Here is a 21,455-nt window from a genome sequence, read left to right as displayed (position 1 = left end):
CAGCTCACCGGTAACCCTTTAAATATGACGGGGGGCGACTGCCAGGACATACTGATCCCGCTCTCACTCTGAATGAGCTTGGGGGACACGGGAACGCTCACAGGAGCGGTTGCCTGAAAAACACAGCGCAGGTCAGCGTCCGGAAAACACCGGGGGGGTGTGGGATGGGGGTTAGTGTTAATCAAGCTCTGCTTCCATCGATGAAAGGTGCAATCAGACACACGCACGCGCGCACGCCCACGTATGCGCGCACGCCCATGCATGAACAAACCATGCGGAAGAAGTGCAGGCTAATTATAATATCCTCATGCAGGTTGCCGTGGAAACATATACACACATGACATGGCCCAATGCTGATTTGATATGCAGTTGTTTGACTGGAAAGAACTACATATCAGTTGCCTCAAATTGCATGGATATGTTGCAAAGTAATAGTAGGAAATCATACAGTTGGCAAAGAAAATGAAATGTGTATTATTGCCATAGACTGTTTTAGGCAGTTTTCCCAACAGCGAGAATGAACACTACGGAGAGTTTTGCTGTACAGCCAGCATTGTCATACCAGGCGCACTGATTCAGTCACAGATTCTGCAGAGACAGAGGAAGCTGTAGCTCCAGCAGCTGAGAAGCATTCAAGGGGAAAAGTCTGACTTAACCAACAGTGTCCTTTACAATGTGTGACTGCTCCTAGCTGCACAAACAGTTAGCTCTGGGACTTCGAGGAATCTGAAGAACATACAGTGCATTCCCCTTTCCATTTCAGGAGTTGAGGAAATACATCATCGTTCACTGGCTTGGTCAGGAGCAGTGTTTTCACTTTATCTGTGGAAGGCAAGTAACCCTCCCCTTTGCACAGCTTTGTATAGGCTCCAATCGACCTTTGTTTAACAGTTATAAATATCAGTATTTGTGACGCCACATTCTCATTTGCTTGGCTGTTGTGCAAACGGAAGAGTTTGGTCTGTGCTTTACTTCATTATGCTCGGTAGTCACATGTTGCTACCCGCAGATATAGACAGCACTTCCTGGCACAATTTTAACAAAGGCATACAGTTAGCCAAGTGTTTGTTTGGCTGGAGCATTCTGACATTAGTGAACATCTCAACACAACAGCACATTTCATTAACTGATCATTAAGACCGCGGCGCATGGCTTCGAAAGACTTCAGATTTAAGTCAAGTCAAAGCAAGTGTTGTGTTTTTTACACTGCATGATTTTGACAGCGGGGAGTGTTCAGGGAGCGGACAGGGGCGGGGCGCTACCTGGTAGGCGTGATCAGTGCGAATGTGGCAGAGCGTGGAAGGCGCCGACTGGCTGAGGGGGGTGTGGCACGGCGCCCCCCGTAGGGTGATGCGAGCCGGCTCGGACTGGGGCAGCTCGGGCACGGGGAAGACGGGCGGGGGGGCGGCCGTGGTGGGCGAGGTTGGCGTCAGGCTGGACAGGCCCTCCGACAGCGTGTCCACGTTCACCTCGATCTCAGAGTAGTAGAAGTCCTCCTCGCCGTCGCTGTAGTCCGAGTCGCCGTTGCGTCTGCGGAAGTGACACAGACACGAGGGGGTGAGGAGGATGGGCGGGTGAGGGGGAGAGCAGACAAGATTTGGCCTTGACGGGGCAGAGCACAGTCACCCTTCCCCTGATTCACAGCCACCAACACATGGCAAGCTGTGGAGAGTCGGTGTCAGTGTCTCTATTTAGAATCAACCTTTCCAGGGAGTACCTTTTTTTTTTAAGCACTCTCGCATTCAATGTTGCAAATGTGCTGGATCCTGTTTAATAACCAACAGCTTCTGTAAACTCACTGCTGAGGAGTTTGTTGGCTGATTCTTCTAGATGTTAATATTTTACCATCTGTACAGAGCAAAGCCTGTTGAAATCCAAAGGCAACTGCAGCGCAACATTTTTAACAATGAAGTTTCACAATTTCAACATGCGCAAAAAAAAACATTTAAGTCTGAGTGAAGTTTCCCTTCATGCTGTACCACATCTCCACCAACAGGGGGCAGCAATGTTCAGTTCCGTGATTCACACAGCTCCGTTCAATGAAAGAGGGCAGCAACTGGACAGTGTAAAAATACACTGGTTGCTTCGGATTCAGTGTTTTCTTTTTCTTTTTCCCTTTCTTTCTTTTTCATAAGCAGGAGGTGAATATGAAACTAGCAAGCCTGAGCACTGTAAAAGGAGCCGTAGAATTTAGACAAGTTCAGGGACGAACACATCATGTGCGTGGGCTCCGTTTAGTGCCCTGTGCCTGCAGGACACACCTACCCGAGGTGGACAGTGCGAATGTGCCTCTGGATCCCTGAGGAGGTGCTGAGGACTTTGTCACAGTTCTTCCATAAGCATTTGAACATCACCTTCATGGAATTCTGCAAGACACAATGTTCACAGACCTTATGGTCCAGTCACCAGCTCCCATACAAGTCTGTCACAGAGAAATACAGCTGCACATTAAAGGTCATACACGTATGCTCAATTAAAATGTTTTTTTTTTCCCCGAGTCATTATACGGCTGGTGATTTGACAAGGCAGCCTGGCAAATCACCCTCTTTAATAATTTACAATACAAACACACACCTACTCATATACAATGGAAAAAAAGTTATATGGAATATAATGGAAAAAGAAAGAGTTATTGGATATGGAAAAAAGAGCCCCCAACCCCTCTCCCAAAATGAAGTAGCTCGAGACTGAAAACAGGGACACGCAGAGATGTCTGTGTCGCTTAAAGGTTTGTGAATCAGTGGGACGGGGGGGTTGCGGGGGTGGGGGGTGGGCTGAGTGCGATTATGTCTGTGTGTTTAATAGAGTGTATTTATCCAAGGCTGCCGGCCTAATCATTAACAGCTGGCTCCGTGTGGACATAGACACGGGCACAGGCCATCGTCAGCTGTTGCTGTGCCATCCAAGATTCTATTTCCCTCCCGCTCGGTTACCCCCACGCCCCCACCGCAGCGTCCCCCCCCACCGATTCAAATGCCACCCCTGCCTGTCTGCACGGCCCAAAATAAGGCACCGGGCACCGCCTATTGAAAAAAGCATTCCCATGAAAATGGTAACCTGATATAGGCCAGGTTTGCACAACCCCACGCGGATGAAACCCGACACCCATCCCTTCCCTCCTCCCCTGCATCCACTTGTGAAGTTTGCGGTAATCCCAAAGTAAACCGGCCTTTCTGACGACTGGCTGTTTCTCTTAGTGGCCCTGGCGTGTCAGCGGGCCGCATAATCACCGATAAAAGGCTATTACCGAGATGCGACCAACAGAAAACTTCAAGCAACGGCTAATAAGTCTTGCAGCAGTCCTGACCCAGTCTCTCCTGTGAGCGTAACGTTTTTCTCCCCTCTCATTTATTAAAAAACACCTACAGCGAGGCATTCCCAGTTCCATTCAAAAGGATAGCCGCCAATGGCCGGGTATTTATGACTGTGAGGGAGCTGTTATGTAACCCCCAAGATGTGCTTTTTTTTTGAAAATGCATTTGATTTTGGCATGGTTTTCAGAGACCGGCCACAACAGGCATTCACATGTTTAATGAATATAGGTGGGCATGCTTTCATCACCTTTCCACAATATACCATGGGCGGAACAAAACACAAAAAAACTGGTTTTTCTGGATCAAGTTAACCCTTAAACCAGCTGGTTTCCTAGATTACCGCAACATTCCTGATGGGCGTAGTGCTTTTAAACAGTGCTCCTCTATGTTCTCTGGGTAAGCCTTTCATAGGTGGGTTATGACTCTTTATAACCACCATACCCACTACAATAGTTCACATAAGGTGCTATTTAAGCCCTTATGCCCATATGTCAATTTTAATCAAATTTAGACCTTACCATTTTTGCACTACCCACAAAATGTTTTACAGTGCACTGCAATGCACAATGCCAGCACTTGCAAAACATTGTAAAAGTAATGTAAAGAATAAGCCTTCTTTAATGAAGCCTGATGTTATGGTCTATCATGGTCTAAATAGCCCAGTTAAAGAGGGGAGATGCACATGTGCAAGGAATATGTTTGGCAATTCAGATATTTTTTAAGTAATTTATTATATGTTGCGTTTGATTTCTTGTATTTCTTTAATTATTAACCATTCATAATTGTCCATAACAGCTGATGAATGATGAATGAACAGACAGTGATCAAAATACAAGTCAGGACTAATCCTCATAGATATAATGTGAATAGAAGGTCAATGGTCAGCGAACTACTGGAAGAGGTCAACCACTGACACATACAGCAGGCGGTCCCAAGGTCCCCTTGACAAGTAATTCTCATCGCCCTCTTCTGGTCCTGTGTATTAAATGTTTTAAACGTGCATTTTTTATTTCATTCAATGATTCAGTCGTGCTTGCACACATGCTCTACGGATGCAGCAATGAACGCCAATGGTAAGTGTTGCCAGTTTAAGATGAAGTTTCAATTCCTTGCCGTGTTGCTGTAAACCGCCTCTTCGGGTTGCAATCAGCAGTGGCTACGAATCACACGGACTGTTTAAGATGAGAGTGGGCGTCAGGATATTCGGCCGTTGCAAAAAGATGTCCTGAGGGGAAGAAAAGTCTGGAAACCCCCTACATCGAGAGGTTGTCCACTGAAGTGTAACTAACCCAATTTTCGTTTTTTTTATCTGTGCCTACAATGGAGGAGACCCCTCGGACTTCCTAGCCCCCGCCCTCTTAAATCCTAGAGGTTAAGGCGGGGACTCGTTGCTTCTTGATACTGAAACCACATTCGCATCTTGGACCGGTTCCATAAAGAGAGAGGAAAGGGGGGGAAGGACCCTGATTTCCAAACATGCTCTATCACGCTGTGAGCCGAACGGGACCCTGCCTGTCTACTCGTGGCCAAGGGCCCTGTCGCAACTCCTAAATCGCGTTGTGCAACGCCGATAAGATCCCATCGGCCAGGCCAGGGGAAAGAAGAGCTTAAGTGGTCATTTTTTGAACCCTCTGGATTTGTGCACCTCTGTGCCCATTCGATGCAATTCCTGTGCCCACTGCCACACCCTTCACTGAGCACTCGTCCATACCCCCGCGGTTTTCCCTGTTTCGTTGCTTCTTGGCTCCATGGCTCAGAAGAAGCCAAACGCCACATCCTAATATCCCTCCGAATCGCCCCCACGCTCCCCGCTCTCATCAGAGCAGTCTTCGGGGCGTTCCACTCAAGTAGTTTTTCTTTTGCCAACAGGATTCGATCACAGAAATCTGATCTTACTGCTGACACACAGAATGCTACAAATTATCTGTGACGATCAAAATTGCAAACAAATGTGTGCCTCTTCAGCTTCGGATTGACATACAGTAGTGAGAACACAATCCCTTTGCAAATCAGGCCTGTACCCACACCCAGCCCCATTCTGTACCCATAATGCCTCATGTTATATACACTTCCCTACAGACCATTCCCTATCTGACTGCATAATCCAACCCTGTTCTATACCAAATCCCTGTACCATACACAATTCCTCACCTTGTTCAATACTCAAACCATGTACCACGCCTAACCCCACACCCTGCACTACACCCAATGCTACAATACTGTACATATTCAACTGCTTTTCATGTTCTTGTGCTCATACCGCTGAAAAAATCACCTTTTCCACCCCAACACTCCACACCTCCACACACAACTACACGCCTGCCACCACGGCCCTTTCCCCCACCCACCCATACCTTCCTCTTCCTGGGGATTGGGTCCTCGAACAGGAAGTGTGTGGTCTCCGACTCCTCTATGGTGTCGTCCCCCTGAGATGAGAGCAGGAAGCTCTTGCTGACATCATTGGACAACGGCGGAGATGGGGTGGAGGGCACTGATTGGTCGCTGGCATCCCAGCTCCAGTTTCCACTCGTGGAGCTGCTGTAGCTTGCGGACAGGCTCTCCTTCCAGCCCCTACTGGTGGAATCTGGAACTGCAGCTGCACACAAATCAAGAGGGTTCAGTGCACAACAGCAGCCACTACCCATAAATAGCACACAGCATATTAGGCTGAACTGCATAAGTAAGAATGGAAACAGATTTAATTTATATGACACTTGCCCTTCTCTGTGACACGGAGTATACACTCCAGTTTACACAATAATGTACATGATAATCTCAACAGTAATCGCATTTCTGGTCTGAAAGTAAGGCAACGAAAAATGAGAACCTGTGCGGAAACACACTCGGAAGAGAAAGATCAGCTGGTGTTAAATCTCATTTCCTTCTTCACTGACGCTATCTGAAGCTTAACTGGTGGGGTTAAATGCATATAATATTCTTTTAAGCTGACAGCCAGCTCCTTGTTGACCTTGCTAAAGCTGAGCTCAACGTGCATGAAGCTCCCCAAGCGAAGGGAGCCCCAGTGTCTGATGCTTCAGTGGGGCGAGGGATTAGGGGGTGTTCTGCGGCTGCCATCACAGCCTGCTCGGTCTGTCTGCCTCACAGGAATAATCTGCTGTTTTATGTGTTGCATTACAGGGTTAAAAGGACAAGGCTGAGCTTGATGGCTCTGAGGGGTATTAATTCCCAACTACGTCTGTGTGACTGAAAATAAAAACACCTCTGCACCTGACCCGGGGCAGTGTTATAAACAGAGCCTCAAGCCCTGCCCAGCCGGCTTAACGTGGATTGGCGACAGCAGAACCAAGAGGCGAAACGCCCGTCCCTCAGCCCGACTGCACCTCTTAACAACGGTTTATCGAGACATTTTCTCCTCAAACTGGGACTGACACTTTCAAACTCAGCCTTAGAACGGCTTCATCTGTCTTCATTGCACTCCTACTGATGAATGACGAAACCAGGATTCAGGAGCTCTGAACAGCAGAAGTGAAACTTTCTGCAATGCCTTCCAAGAATGCCAAAATCGATTTCCTCCGACTGTCTCTGGAGACCAGGCGAGGGAGGTAGCCGTAGCCTTGTAATTTTTCACAGCGTGCAGACAGTGGCAGACACAGTACACCTGAGGTTGCAGGCGGTACCTGGGGTTCCTGAGGAGGGGTTGAGGACCAGGGGACTGGTGGACAGTGACGTCAGGACTGTGGCAGCCATCACCTCCTTGTCGGCGTGCCCTGATGCTTTTCTGCAAGAGGGAAAGCACGGAGTCAGGTGATCGCATGACATCACAGCGAAGGTCCTGGTGACACCCCCAGCACAGAGCAGTCCGTAAAGACCAGCCATCTCACCAAACTCCCTGATGACATCACACGACCAAAACAAAAACAAACAAAATCAACCAGCACAGCATAATCTTCAGCACTACAATCCCAAGCATATAGAGGAAGAAAAACTACCTTGCAAAAGCATGTGTCTGTTCTCCTTCACAATAACAGCAACTCTAGTGCTGCAAGACATTTTTCCAAGAGGCAGTTCCATGCAAGTGATCTCCACATCAAGCAGACCCCTGGCATCGTCTTAGCAGAGTTAATGCAAGACATCATAATCTTCAGCAAACCAATGGCATCCTCCAGAGGGGTGATCCCATGACATGTTCAGTCAAAGAACGACACCCATTGGCTCAGTGTGCAAAGCACCAATGCCATAACGTAATTGTACCAATTACACTTCAAAAAGGTGGATTAGGCATGGGCACACTTCCAGCACACATTACGCCTAAAACGGTTTTCAAAGCTTTCAACAAGTATTCCAAATCCAAAATACAACATTACCCTCCAATGACGCTTTATTTTTCTCATGCATCTGAGATGGCTTTTCTTTCCCAGAGGGCACAGCTAGGTGTGATCTATGGGTGTGTTCAAAGCAGGCTTTCTACATTCTCTGCCAGTGCCTGCCGACTGGCCAATTGTTATTCCTGGATGCCAAACTGGCAACCACTCAGGAAAAGTCCAGCCCAATGATAAATAGGAGGATTGACGTATATTAAGGTTTTTTCAAATAAAAAAAGGCTGTTTATTGCATGCAATGGAAAATTTCAGCACAATGCTAAATACAGCTGCGTGTTCCAAAGTCCCCAGTGCGTGTTCTCATTTTCCTTTGCGCTGCAGATCACACAGCTGATTGATCTATTTACTCCATCTGTTCATCTCCCAGCCCCTTGGGTGGCTGTAACCGGGGTTGTGTGCTACGGGTGGGGGCATTAGCGGGAGCAGTGTGTGTCCATTAAAGGGTTTGGCCCAGCTGCTTTACCAAAACTGAAGCAGCAGCAGCAGCGGCTGTTATCTAGCAATGTGGTGGACACTGGGCCTCAGGCAGCAGACTGAGGGAGGGAAAGACGGAAAGAGAGGGAGACAGAGAGAGAGGGAGGGAGGGGGAGAGCTAGCAAGCAAGAGAGAGAGTCAGGAGAGGGAGCGGGGGGAGAGAGAGAACGAGAGCCATCGAGCAGAAGAGAGGGAGAGGTAGCGACGAGCGAGAGAGAAAAATGAAAGCGAGAGAGGGAAGGGGGGAGAATGCGAGAGAGAGGGAAGGGAGAGAGAGAGAGAGAGAGAGAGAGAGAGAGAGAGAGAGAGAGAGAGAGGAAGAGGTTAGGAGAGCGGAGGTGTGGCACTGGAGCGGGATATGAACCCCGCAGAGTCCTGGGGGATCCACAGAGACCGCTCGCTGTGTTTGTTTAATCTCTTTCTGACGAGTGCGCCAGCCTGCACCGTGAGCTGGACCTCTATTTATACAGCACAGAGAGACTGGCATTCGGGGGAAAAGGTCACGCAGTCTCACACAGGAAACATGGCGAGCAGAACAGAAAACTCTTTGAAAATCCAAAAAAAGAACCTAATATGCAACACACACAAAATAATCTGATGCTTCATTATTATATAAGCAAAAAAAATTCCCCCTCTACTAAAAAGATTTTCCCAAGACACAGTCTGTTTTCCCTTTCCTTTTTTCGCAGCTGAAACTTTGATTCGGTTGCCGCGGTAAAGACAGGAAAATGACACGTTCGAGAGGTTTTAATGGTGCGGCGGTTCCTCTGACAGCGCGACAAGGTGGGAGTGGAAAGCACACGAGGAGGCTACAAGTCCCACGCTGTTCTCCTACGAGGCAGCCCCGCGAACAGCCGCCCTGGGTTCCGAGTGAGCCGGAGGGCAGGGAGGTAGAGCTCAGACGGAGGCGGTCGCTTTAAGAGAGACTCGCTGGAGTTCCTCCACCCCAGCCCCCGCCCCCTGGCTGCTCCGCTTTGCAACCAGAGCAAACTGGTTTGGGCTGTGCGCTAAAGCCAAGCCGAGAACTTGGCAGAGCTCAGCAGAAGTTTAGCCAAAACTTTTTTTTTTTTTTTTAACTGGGTCAACTTCCAAATATCACTAAAAACAAGGACTGGATTAACAGAAGACAGGACAAAATGAATAAATAAAATGTGAGGCAAGTGTGCCCTTTCATAAAGTGAGACGACAACAACACCAGAAGAGGATGCGAACGGCAAAGCTGAATCGTTGTTTTCACACGCAAACACAAACGGCAGCTTTGCCGGTTTTTTCCACTAGCAGACCGACCTCCACGAGGAGCGATCCGAAAAGATTTCTGGGGCCCTTTGTGAAAGGCTGGAAGGGCATAGGCCTCCATGAGCCTTCATGGGCTTCCCAGGGCCCTGGTTGTGCGGTCCAGTGGGACCCAAACACCGTTTGCAAGTGTCCTTTGTCTGAGAAAAAACAAATAAGTAAAATGCTTTCTTGAAACCACTCAGATTTATTCTAGCCATTGTGGGAAGTGCAAGTCCTTTTCCTCTTGACTTGTTGCTGGTTGTCCCACACAGACAGTGTTAGCTAAAACTGACTGGGCACTCAGGTGGCCAGCAAAAGCTTTTGGGACAAAGGTTGTCTCAATCTCTCTTTTAGTTTGTTTGGAGGGCACAGTTTTTTTATGACTCCCACAGAATCCACACAGCACCATGCAGATAAACAGGTGATTTTGCAGACCGATACACTGTACCACCACGCATCACCGGTGGAGCCTTGTCAAAAACACTTTTTCCCTATTATTGAATTTTAGTGTGGGTTTGGCTCCACTTCCAGGCTGCACAATATATGACTTGGGAGCAATACAAAAAAAAAAAAACCCAGCGCAAAAATGACAGGATAATCTGGAGTGACTCGCACTGATGAAGTGCCGCTTGGTCCTTTGTGGAGCATCCAACCCAGAATTTGGTTTCAGCCAACCCCTACCCCAGTTCCCCACCCCCAACTCCCACACACACACACACACACACACACACACACCCCTCCAAGATCAGTGCGTCAGGACACTCCTCCTGCTCTCCTGACTCCGAGCCGTTCCAATTCCCCACATTTCCCGTAAGAGTTCTCAATCATTTTCAGCCAAATGATAAAAAAAGTTGGACAAAGCTGCACATGCACAGGAAGACCGAAAAGCCTGTAGCGAGGAAACTCATCCTACTTCTATTCCTACAACCTAATTATTGACTTAGTTTTGTTCAGTGCCAACACTAATACACTGTTCTTCCCTGAATGGGGTTCAAAGTATGGACAGATAGAGACCATACATATAACTGCGGCATTTTTGCTGCCAGCCTTGCCTTCTCGACATTGAAATTCCCACCGTGCGCTGTGTAGGCTGCTGCCGCTGATGAATACCACGTGGGTGAACATTTTGGTTTGGCCTGGGCGGAGGTGTAGGAAATTGCTCCAGAGGAAGATGTTTGAAAAGAGAAATGGAGGGCTAAAAAAGAGGTGCACGGGGCGGCTTTGCGAGGCGAGCGCAGAACGGGAGAGGGATGGGAACATGAGTACTCCGGGGGCGGCGCGGGAAGGGTGCGGCCCCCTGCCAGAAGCTTGGGGGTGGGGGGAGATGGGGAGGGGGGCGGTAACTGAGCAGGACCTTTTAAAGTGGAACCGCTGACCCTTTTCCATTCGCGAGGAGAAATTTCCATCCCAACGGATCGGCTTTGGACTCTACTCCTCAAAGCAATGGCGTGACCCACGCTGGAGAGCTCGCCACTCACACGAACTTGTTTGGACGTGTGCGGGTTCATCAGCGCAAGGAATCATCCACGGCCTCTGCAATTTCCCCTCTAACTTTCATTTCCAAATGGCTGTACCAACTCTTCCAAGTATCAGACTGCACAACACTAACACAGACTTGAATCTGCAAATGCAGATGCACTTTGAAGCTCTGTGGTATGGCTCACAGGATCCCACAGAGGCTGCAAACACAATTCTGAATGAAACCCCAATACTCTCACTGGGAGGACTCTGTGTGCTTACTTCTGAGCTGAGCACTGCATACCTTTACAGACAGTACGTGAGTCTGCACACACACCCCCCCCCCCCCACCCTCCAGGAAGGCAAATCAACCATCCCAGTGCAGGTTGGAGCAAGCAGGGCAAAGCCCTGCCTCTCCCACACCCCACCCCCACACCCTGGCCGCGAGTGTCAGCCGATAGCCAGCTTAAATAAACAAGCCGGGCGGCGCGAGATAGTGCACCCGAGGAATGGGTTGATTAAATGTCGCCGCTCCCATTGGCTGGCGCCCGGCCAGCGGAGTGGCAGGCCAACAGCTCGGCGCAGAGGCTGTAGGCCGAGTCCCAGCAGGAACGCCAGAAGTGGCCGACACAGCAGGAGCTGGGTGCTGCGTGCCCTGCGCTGTCCCCCTCTTCGGGAGTCCTCCCTCCCCACCTCTGGAGCATGGCCCTGCCGTCAACTCCGTGCGGCTGCTCTGGCCCTGGCTGTTTTGACGTGGGCTTTTTCCACAGTATCAGTAGGATCGCTGCAGGGCGTGGCCAATCCCGTTTATAACGCAAACACCCCCCCCCCCCCACCCCACCAGGTCGATCTAATGAAGAGATCGTCAGCTCTAGATAAGAGCCAAATGACACCTGTGTAGGGCAGAGGACAACAGGCAAGCAGAGAACTGAACAGCGTCTTCTATTGTTACAAAGCCACGCAGAACTGCTGCCACTGCAATCCATCATTTCCAGCTCTGGACTGACATATGACTGAATGTGAGTTAAATATGACACATAGATCATGCAAGCAGTACGTCATGGTCGATGAATGCATGCAAGTAAACACACAAAAGCACACAGTGCCAGTACTAGCAATCCCCAAAAGCTGTTTGTGAGGTGAGGAGAGAGAGAGGGGGCTGACAGAGAAAGACAGAAGAAAAGAGGGGAAAGAGAAGAAAGAAAGGAGGGAGGGAGCAAGGAGGAGGAGGAAAAGGGGAGAGAGAGCTGGGAACACATTTTGCAGGGTGAAGGCTGCTGTTTTTTTTTTTTTGGGAGGGGGGGGGGGCTCTGGTCCTCTTGAGGCCCATATATTATGACTATTATGATCTGCTTTGCGGGCAACATAAAGAGAACTGTAATACAGCGGGCAGAGCTTCATATCCTGGCCATCTTGGCAGCAGTTGTGCTCGCGGCAGTAATGGTGGGGGCCTGAATGGGGCCCCCATCTCCATTTGTTACCGTCTCTCAAATCAATCCCCCACCTACAGATGCGGAGGAAGAGCTTTACTGAACTGCCCCATCCTCGCCACTTGGGCGTGCTTTCACAGACAGACCCTCGCCGAGAAGGTGGAAGCCAAGATTCAAGACGCGCGGCAAAAAACAGGTCCCGCTGAAACAAAACTTTAAACTGTGACAGGAAGTGGGCCAAGTTGAGGCTCCAGAGAGAGAGGCGGGAAGAAGGCTTTTTTTCCCTCTTCGTGGAAACTAAGTACATGCGCATCGGAGGCCTGCCTCCGCAATGCGGATCATCTGCCTTTCTCATGTGACGGGGAGAAAGAGGAGGAAAGAGAGAATGAGGAGGAGTGCAGAATTCGATCATGGGATTCATCACGCAGTAACGGACTCATCAATGCCGCGCCTTCCACGCCGTGGATAGCCAAGGTGCTTCCCAGAGCAACAGCCCACTGCCTGAAAGAGATGTCTGACAGAGGTACAGACAGGTAGCCAGCACATGGTATTCCCAGGAGAAGGCTGTGAAGACTCTCCTTTGAGGAAGCATGGGCTGCTATGACTGCAAAATGGGTTAAAGAATGAATGTGTTTATGTTCCCAAAATATTCACTCCGGGTTTTCAGGAACCGCGATGCACTTTAAAGGTTTTTGCAGACGGCTTCTTGTTACATTGTTGACCAAGCAATTTGTCAAATGAAAAGCACACTGGACAGGTAAAAACACAGTGGCCTATGGCAAAAAGGCACACCTCCTCTAGCCACTAGAGGGATGGTGAGGATCTTATACCCACACCCCACCAGAAAAGAGGGAAAAGGAGCTTTTGGACTCCCCTCATGTTAAAGAGGTGCAGAGAGCTGGGAGAGTTATACAATTACAGGAGCTCAAACTCTCCAAAGGCCAATTCAAAACTTTGCTGTTCAGTTTTAAGGAACAACTCCAAATTCTTGCTCTGCACCTTGAAAACGATGCAGAAAGGAACAGAAAGCCCCAAGACACTGAATAATGTCTGAGAATATATTTGACATGAGAAAAGATTTCTTACCTGAGAAAAAAATTCAGATAAAGAGCTAGTAAAGCAGAGTAGACTATAAAAACAATATCTTTATGACTGGCCCGTTAACAAAACTCTGACATTTTCATGGCCTATTACTGTTACAACTTCCTCTACTACAAAGCACACAAGTAAACAAATACATTAATTCAGTTAACTAAGGTCAGTCATGAGGAAAAAAGGCATCTTTCTACACCATATAGAATAGATACCAAGAGAGCAATTTCAAATACACCAAGATTTAAATCACTTCTAATCATCTAAAGATATTTAAAATCAGCCTCTTGACTGCCATCATGAACACAATGGTAATAAATGTGTTTGATTAATACATTCTTGTCAATGCCCTTTTAATAGCACAAAAAGCTAAATGAAGTATACAACAAGGAGTGCTGCCATTTTATATATTTTATAATATTTAATGAGAGTTATAAAGCTTGAAATCCCATAAAATTATCAAGTGAGTATGCAAAAGCTTGAAGAAAGACAAAGTGACAGACATATTTTCAGTCCCAGGCACCACATTTTGCACCCAGTCTGGCAGTTCGGGTGGACACGCCCTTTGATGGGAGCGCAACTCTGCTATTCTCTCTAAATATGAGCGGCCATTGAGGTCCTCCCGGAGGCGGGGCAACGCGCGAGAAATGTAAATGGGAAACAGAGGAGAAAAACACAGAGTGAGAGTCAGTCTGCTTCTTCCTGGTCCTGCAAGCTTTAATTTACTTTTAATTCATCTGTAGCTGTGCGTGGCGCATTGGAAGGCCCGGCGCGTGGCAGGCAATCTTGATTAAACACGACAGGCAGCTGTGCTCCCTTCGGTCTTAAAGGAGAATCAATTACTGTAACAGCACAGGGTGGATTTCTGCTGAATCCGCATTACACCTCCACAGAATTTCCTGCGCATTATGAAATGCGCAACGACTTGTCCACACGAAAACACGCGCCACGGCAGCCGGCAGAACAATGAACTAGTTTTTTTTTTTTTTTTTTTTTAAAGGCCCGACCCGAAAACAGAGATGCGTGGAAGGGCGATGTTTACTTTTGAAGCGGGAGGCCCGCTGGTAGCCCACAATCGGAGCACGCAGTTGTCGGGGGGGGGTAGATAGACAGACCGCTATATTTAACAGCGGGCTCGGGTTACTGATATGGCGTAAATCAGCGGGATGGGCCACGCGGCCGCCGCGTGCGCCGTCCGGGCGCACCAATGCGATCCCCGGCGGAGCCCCTCCGCTCCACTCCGCCCCGGCGTGCAGACGCGCTGCGGCGTGCCTGACCTTCTCAGCGCCGACAAACAAGGAAAAACAAACTCCGTCCCACTTTTTTTTTTCCATCCGCTCTGCCTTCCTCGCTCGGGAAAACATGCCCTGTAACCCATTCACACACCTTTTCATTCGATCTCCTCAGGGTCCGTGCACCTGCCGTGTTCGGGGGCAGTTAGCATCGTCCAGTTTGTACAGCCTTTTATGCCACTGTACTGCCCGTACTTTTTACTGACACCTTGAAAGTCACCCTGGATAAGAGTGTCTGCTAAATGTCGATAATGTAATGTATTGAAGCATAGCATTTTTTGAGGTACTATTCACGTGTGCTTATGTTCCATATGTATCGTGCCTTTTTACGTACACTCAGTGAGGAACAGAACTGCAGAGCACGTGTGCTATCTCAGCCACGGAGCTGCCAGAGAGGGATTAACCGGGGTGGGACTGCCCAGCGTACAGCTCATTCTCCCGCCAGACGCCATATCCCCTCACCCAACTCTCTGCAGCGCACCGGCCGGCCTCCTGGCCTGCTAAACCCACCTCACCTCGGCTTAGGACAAATCTTGTGTTTTCAGACAGGAGACGTGTCCCGCTGTCTGACAGAGAGAAAAACTGAATTGGCAAATTGCTGCGAAACCCGGCGCTCTAAACTTAGCAACAAAAAACAAGCATGATGTGTTTTATTTTGCCCAAATCTAGGCATTATTGTTCTGGCCGAGAAGAATGCTTAGAGGTTACTCATTTGTGGACAGATTACAAGAGCCATTCCAGTCACTGCAAAGGGTGAAGCATTCCACTCGGGCAGCTCCCTTGGAGATGTCTGGTCGGAATCGTGCTGTTAAAAACATCACTGGTCCGCCGCGTGGAATTCATAGGAGACCCTTCATTTATGGCAAGATAAATATTTCAGATTCAGCACTAAAGTCACAAATGCAACAATTAAGGGGTGGGTTTCAGTCGACCGCCGAGCAAACTCTGAAAGGGGGAACAGAAAATGCAGCCGGAGACGTTTCACTGACAAAACAACATCCGCTTCAAGCTTTAAAAATTCAGCAAAAAAAAAAAGCTGCAACAGAACAGGGTTCTGGGGGTGCAGAGAGGACCCTGGCTTTTTGCACCACTTTGGGACATGCTCTTCCAGCTCTGGACAAGGTGAGTGGGATGAGCTTTCCTTTCAGAACCCCTCCCTGTGCCTTCTCTTCCCCTTTAGGGGGCCAGTGTGGATGTTCACTCTAGCATATTTATTTATTACATACCTTTACCTACATTAGAGCACTGAGCGTGTCACACACTACTCCCAGAAAGCTCTGCAACACCATGCTGTGTTCACCTGACACCCTGAACTGACAGCCGCTGGTATTCAGCTCCTGCTTTCAGCTCTGAACCTGCACTGAGGAGATGCGGCTCACTGCACATGGGTGCATTTTAAATTCATGTACATTGAGGGAATCACTGGTTGTCCCGGGAAGGTCAGGGTATGAGCCAGAGGGGCCATGAAAGAAGGGCTTCCCCTCAAACACAGGTTCCCTCACATATTGCAGAGAAGCCTGGGGCCTGTGGGAGGTGCTTGAGGGAACAATAATCCATGATGCTCTGGTTTATGTCACTTATCGATGCTGTTAAACTGAGTTCAGTTCTGCAGGGTACTCCCCCCGCCCCTTTCCCACATCACTTTGTGTCTTTCCACTTTCCCCGGCCCCCCGGGGCCTGCCGCCCGTTCTACCAACCCTAATTATAGAAACCCCCCCCTTCCCCCATGGCGTTACATAATGCATCTACACACTTCAGATTACATTGCCCTGTTCCAAATGCTACGCCACTTCATGTTTACTGCTTTGGATTGCCCACATTGGTTTGTTTCCTTTAAATGACAAAAGATTACTCTTAAATGACACATTCCAAAAATGATGTGGTAAAACTAACAAGAATTATGTGTGGTCCATGAGCAAAAACAAAGTTCTGTTTCCTTTACAAACACTAAACTATGGTTCATAAAGTCCTCTCACAGAATACTATCTATAAAAGGAGCAACTTGTGCTATTAACCAGACTGAAAAAAAACATGCTGGATTTGCCATAAATGCTAGAATCCAAGGTGTTGGATTCTAGAACAAATAAGCACTTGGATGGGCTTTTTGTTATAAAAAGTACAGGCTGAAAGGATGTTTCCCCTCAAGCGTTAAGCTCCACCAACACATTTACCTTCAGAAGGAAAACTATCCTGCAAACTCTGCCCTCTGATTGGCTACGATGGCTAAAATAATCTAAATTCTGCATATACACACTTCTTGAAAGCAGGAAGTTAAGTCGAAACTGGAAAAACAGCCGACAAACAATTGGTTTACTGCCCATGTATTAAAGCCTCAAGGTTAAACTGTAACTATGGAAACATGTCCACCAATAAAATTACAGTTGCTATGAGCCTGCAAGCTTTTGTTTAAAAGTGACCATAGATTTTCAGCAAATCAGACGCGAGCATGCACGCCCCCTCAGACACACAGACACACAAAAAAACACACACCAACACACACGCACCACATAAACACTGCACTTCCTGTGGTGGCTGTTGCATGTGTTTGCAGAGGATCCAAATTTAGTATGATTTTTCTCAAGGTGAAATGCTGTCGTGCTCCTCTAAAGCATCTGGTTCTATCAAAGCCGCATGAATAATTTAGAGCTATTTTCTGTTATACAAGTATGGGAACCAGGCAAAACAAAACTGCGGATATCAAATGACATAAACAACCTAATTCTTACACTGTCAACTGAGAGCACATCATTTTTTCATCAGCCTTAACTGCTGTCCAAAGGAGTGAGCATTCTTCCAATCACACTAGTTTGCGATGTGACTAAAACAAATGCAAACAATGATTGTTTGGCAGACCAACTGCATATTAAACAATTTAAGGCCTTGTTGCAATGAGTGAAGACACTGCAGGCTGAAGTGAGGATTTTGAACAAAAAAGCACATCCATTTCCCATTACACAAATTTACACTCTTGTAGTGAGGATTTTTTTAACCAATTAATTTGACATAATCCTGCTTGGTCCTCTGCTAGAATGTGCAAGAGGGCCCACGGACTGAGATTAGAGAACTGAGTAACATCTGCCCACGGTCTCATAGTCCAGTTTTTTTTTTTTTCTTCTTTTGCAGTAGATGGAGAGCATTGCGGATTGCTTGAGTGGGCTGGTGGCCTTGCAGGGCGAGGCCTCGTTGCTGTCGTCACACATGCCTCAGCTCGCCCATCCCACGCTGTTTGCAGAGGCTCTCATCTCATCACAGCTGGATCCAAAAGAAAGGCAACAGCCGCAGGCCCAGGGACCCACACAGTCAACCTAGCAAAGCCCCAAGACCTGAGGAACCCAACGAGGGAGGAGCTTACAGACCTGCTCCTAACAGTGGCAGAGAGTGCTCCTAACAGAATCAGACAGAGCCTGATAACTGCTTTTACAGTATCCTTTGAAAACCCACCCTTTCAGAGGAAATGCAGGGGGTGCTTGGTGAAAAGGATTGCGGGGGAAATCCTGCAGCTATGTCATTTAGTGAATGTGACTTCAATATAAATAAGGAGATTTATGACTCATTACGTTATGGCTTTGTGGTCTAACACCTATAAAACCCCAAACCTAGATGCGTGGATTATTTAATGGATTCTTTAAAAAAAATCGTTTTAACCCTTTGAAAACTTGGCCAGTCAGCATGTAATGGCAATGCCTCTTACAGCGTGGACGGTGAACGTCAGTCTCTGTCAGACAGAATAAGTGTTTATGAACATTACTGCACATCCTACAAAGGTTTTATGTAGTTATGGAGTGGAACACTTTACAGTTAGTGTTAACCAAGGGCGAAAGTGTCTGCTTCAAAATGCTTCAGAAAGAGCAGAAAAATGCACAATAACTTGTAAAAAGGCCTCTGTATGAAAGATGCACCACAAAGAATAAAACAGCTTCCTACAAGACTGCAGCCACAGGTAGTGGAACATTCATATATCAGCCAAGAGAGGCCACAGTTTTCCTTTTGTATACAAATTTAGACATGGACAAATCATGCCACTAAATATACCTATCTTTGGGAAAGAGTACGGGTAATGGAATTGACATCTGCTGTACGGTAGGGAACCGGATGCTGTTCCATGGTAAACACGAGATCTCCCAGCATTCACCGGCCTGAGCACGCCCTACAGTGCAGCAGTGAGGAGACCTCGGAGCTGCTGGGCACCGCACGTGCAACACAAGCTGAGCGCAGACCTTCAAACTTCCTTCCTTTCTTCTCAAATTTATCAGCCTCATACTGCACACAGTGCCGCCGACTGACAGCACAACAACAACCATAGTTCGGCCTCCTTGCAACTTTAATGTCGTTTCATGGTGCCTTTTGTTGTTCTATTTTAGGAATTGCAGCCTTGATACGACTGGAATGGCCCGCTTTGCGAGATAACGTAGCCGAACGTAGGTTGAACAGGTTGAAGGGCTGGGAAATCCCCTTCTATGTATGTGTGTGCGTGTGTGTGTGTGTGTGTGTGTGTGTGTGTGTGTGTGTGTGTGTGTGTCAGTTCACACATATGCGAATGCCAATGACAATGATGCATCATATGAAATCACTATATCACTGTCGTGCTTGCTTACATTTGATTTTCCTAAAGATCCTTCTCTCCTATGAACGCAAGCCAGGGGAGCCCCGTCCCACAGCTTCCTGCGTTTGTCTAAGAAAACCTGCCTTCTAAATCTCTTCCAAAACTGTCAGCATTGTTATTTCTTTATTTTTAAAGAAAAACAAATATCCCAGGGGCAAAAGAACTGCGGCAAAATTTCAGATCTTGATCACAGCACAGAAGAAAGCCAACTCCCACCAAAGCAATCTCAACTGCCTCTCTGGTGTGTAAAGGCAGTGCAAGCTCAGTTTGGGCCTTTTAGCTCTGCTCTGCCCCTCACTCCCCGCTTCCTTGCCACAAGAGGAAATACGATCCCTCTTCTCTAACAAGAGGCCAAGACTTCAAATTACAATTACAAATGAACTTTTAATCCTGTAATGCTACAGTAGGATACCAAATGCTATTTACAGAAATGTGTCTCTCTTAATTGAAGTAAGATGAAAACAAAGTCTACATACTAAGAAATTCTTAGATGAGGTTGACACTGTCGGTGCCGTTTTCAATTCACATTCTATTTTCAGATCTTTTAAAGTTTAGGGCTGGAAAAATTTGCATCTCTCCACGGATACATCAAATTATATGCATTAAAAAAACAAACACTATAAACATCAATTTAGCACTTTGCCAGACTACCAGCTTAAACAGACTATGAATCTGCACCTTTAAGAACACCATGCAGCCTCTGATGGATGACCTTTTGACTGCACAAGAAGTTTTCTATTGCAATGACAGAACAACTGGGGCCACAGATACACCCTTGGAACATACTGTCCACAGATTTTCATTTTGGAGATGTTCTGATGTTCTTAGTAGGAGGGGTGGCTGAGAATAACATAAGTAACTTTATGTAACTGAAGTTTTCATTAAAACAGGAGAGTAACTCACGTGCTTAGCCAGACTCCAGTATATCTGTAGTTGCTTTATGCAGCCAACTGGCTAGTTGTTTGGAAAGCTCATTTATATTAGGTCCCATTACCAGTGTTTCAGATAGTTTTTTGAGAGTATATCACTCTAATGTCTCAAATATTGATAGAATATTGTTAATGACATGTTTCATCTGCACCATAAATGAATCTATGCTACGTTTTTTGAGACAAAACATTAATAGTTTGGCAGCTGCCAAACTCCTAACTATCTGGTTTTGAAAAAAACAATGTTACAATGTTAGGTCCCTGTAGGCAGCTTTTTTGCTACATATGCCATCAGAATTCAGTTAATATGCAATTTGAGGACTTCAGACCTCATACATACATCTACTCCTATGAGCCCAAACACAACCTCTGTTTTTCAGGGCTTGACGCTTACTTTTTTCTCAAGGAGCACATGTGCTCCTAAGTTGAAAAATTTAGGAGCGCATAAAGAACTTTAGGGGCACAATGAAAATTTATCAAATAATGTATTTTTCCTTAATAAAGGGATACGAGGAGACATTTACAAGCAAAATGATTTATTTTATTTGAATACAAAAAGTGCACTAGGTTTTTTTTAATTATTTCTGCCACAAACTGTATTTACTCAATAATTGTGTAATTATTAATACTTTAAACTGCTTTAAACTATATAAACCGTATAAACAGTATGAACGGTATGAACACCTCTATAATAAAGTAGTTCTTATTAGTTCTAAATGCCAAAAAAAGTCAGCTCAGTCCGTTTATACACAAATGATATCACTGGTCATGCAGCTTTTGTAAGCAGGTTGTCTGGCCTGCTATGAGCTCAGCCAACGGTCAACAGCAGGACTGGGATCAAACTGCTCTACTCAAGGCCCCTCAAAGCTGATCCGCATCAAGTCTTCAGTTGTGGACACTCCAAGGCAGCTTCTTGTTGAATTCTTGATACGGTTTTGGTAACGTTCGCTTCACAGTTATTTACACGTTACTTCAGTGATCACATGCCGATACTAGAAGTAGGAGCTTACGATGATTACCAGGAAGGCGCTTTAAACTGTGAAAAAATATTTTCTGATTGTTTTGTAATTCTGAGGATATTTTTAGGTTTCAAGTAAGTGATGACTTCTAATCAATCTGTTTCCTAACTTCGTTAGTTAATTTGGCTAACGTTTGCTAATATCCCTTATGATTGTTCAAAGACAACCAGTTAGAAATTCAATTTGCAGAGTCTCTATTTTTTCCTGGCTGGTTAGGGTTAGATTGGTA

General features: G+C 46.9%; 1 protein-coding gene across 2 annotated transcripts in view; it reads right to left on the bottom strand.

The window, feature by feature from the left end:
- LOC118780796 (zinc finger protein 704-like) overlaps positions 1-21,455 on the bottom strand; it is a 40,157-nt gene that overhangs the window by 2,038 nt on the left and 16,664 nt on the right. The window contains exons 3-7 of one of the 2 annotated variants that reach the window (XM_036533488.1): positions 6,953-7,053; positions 5,669-5,910; positions 2,266-2,366; positions 1,263-1,530; positions 9-113 (exon numbers count right to left, since the gene is read on the bottom strand). In XM_036533488.1, the coding sequence (XP_036389381.1) occupies positions 9-113; positions 1,263-1,530; positions 2,266-2,366; positions 5,669-5,910; positions 6,953-7,053 (817 nt within the window). The remainder of the gene's footprint in view (positions 1-8; positions 114-1,262; positions 1,531-2,265; positions 2,367-5,668; positions 5,911-6,952; positions 7,054-21,455) is intronic. The other variant, XM_036533489.1, reaches the window with a different exon arrangement.

This window comes from Megalops cyprinoides, chromosome 7 (assembly GCF_013368585.1).
Source record: "Megalops cyprinoides isolate fMegCyp1 chromosome 7, fMegCyp1.pri, whole genome shotgun sequence".
In the NCBI taxonomy this organism is placed as follows: domain Eukaryota; kingdom Metazoa; phylum Chordata; class Actinopteri; order Elopiformes; family Megalopidae; genus Megalops; species Megalops cyprinoides.
This window is presented reverse-complemented; position numbering and strand designations above follow the sequence as displayed.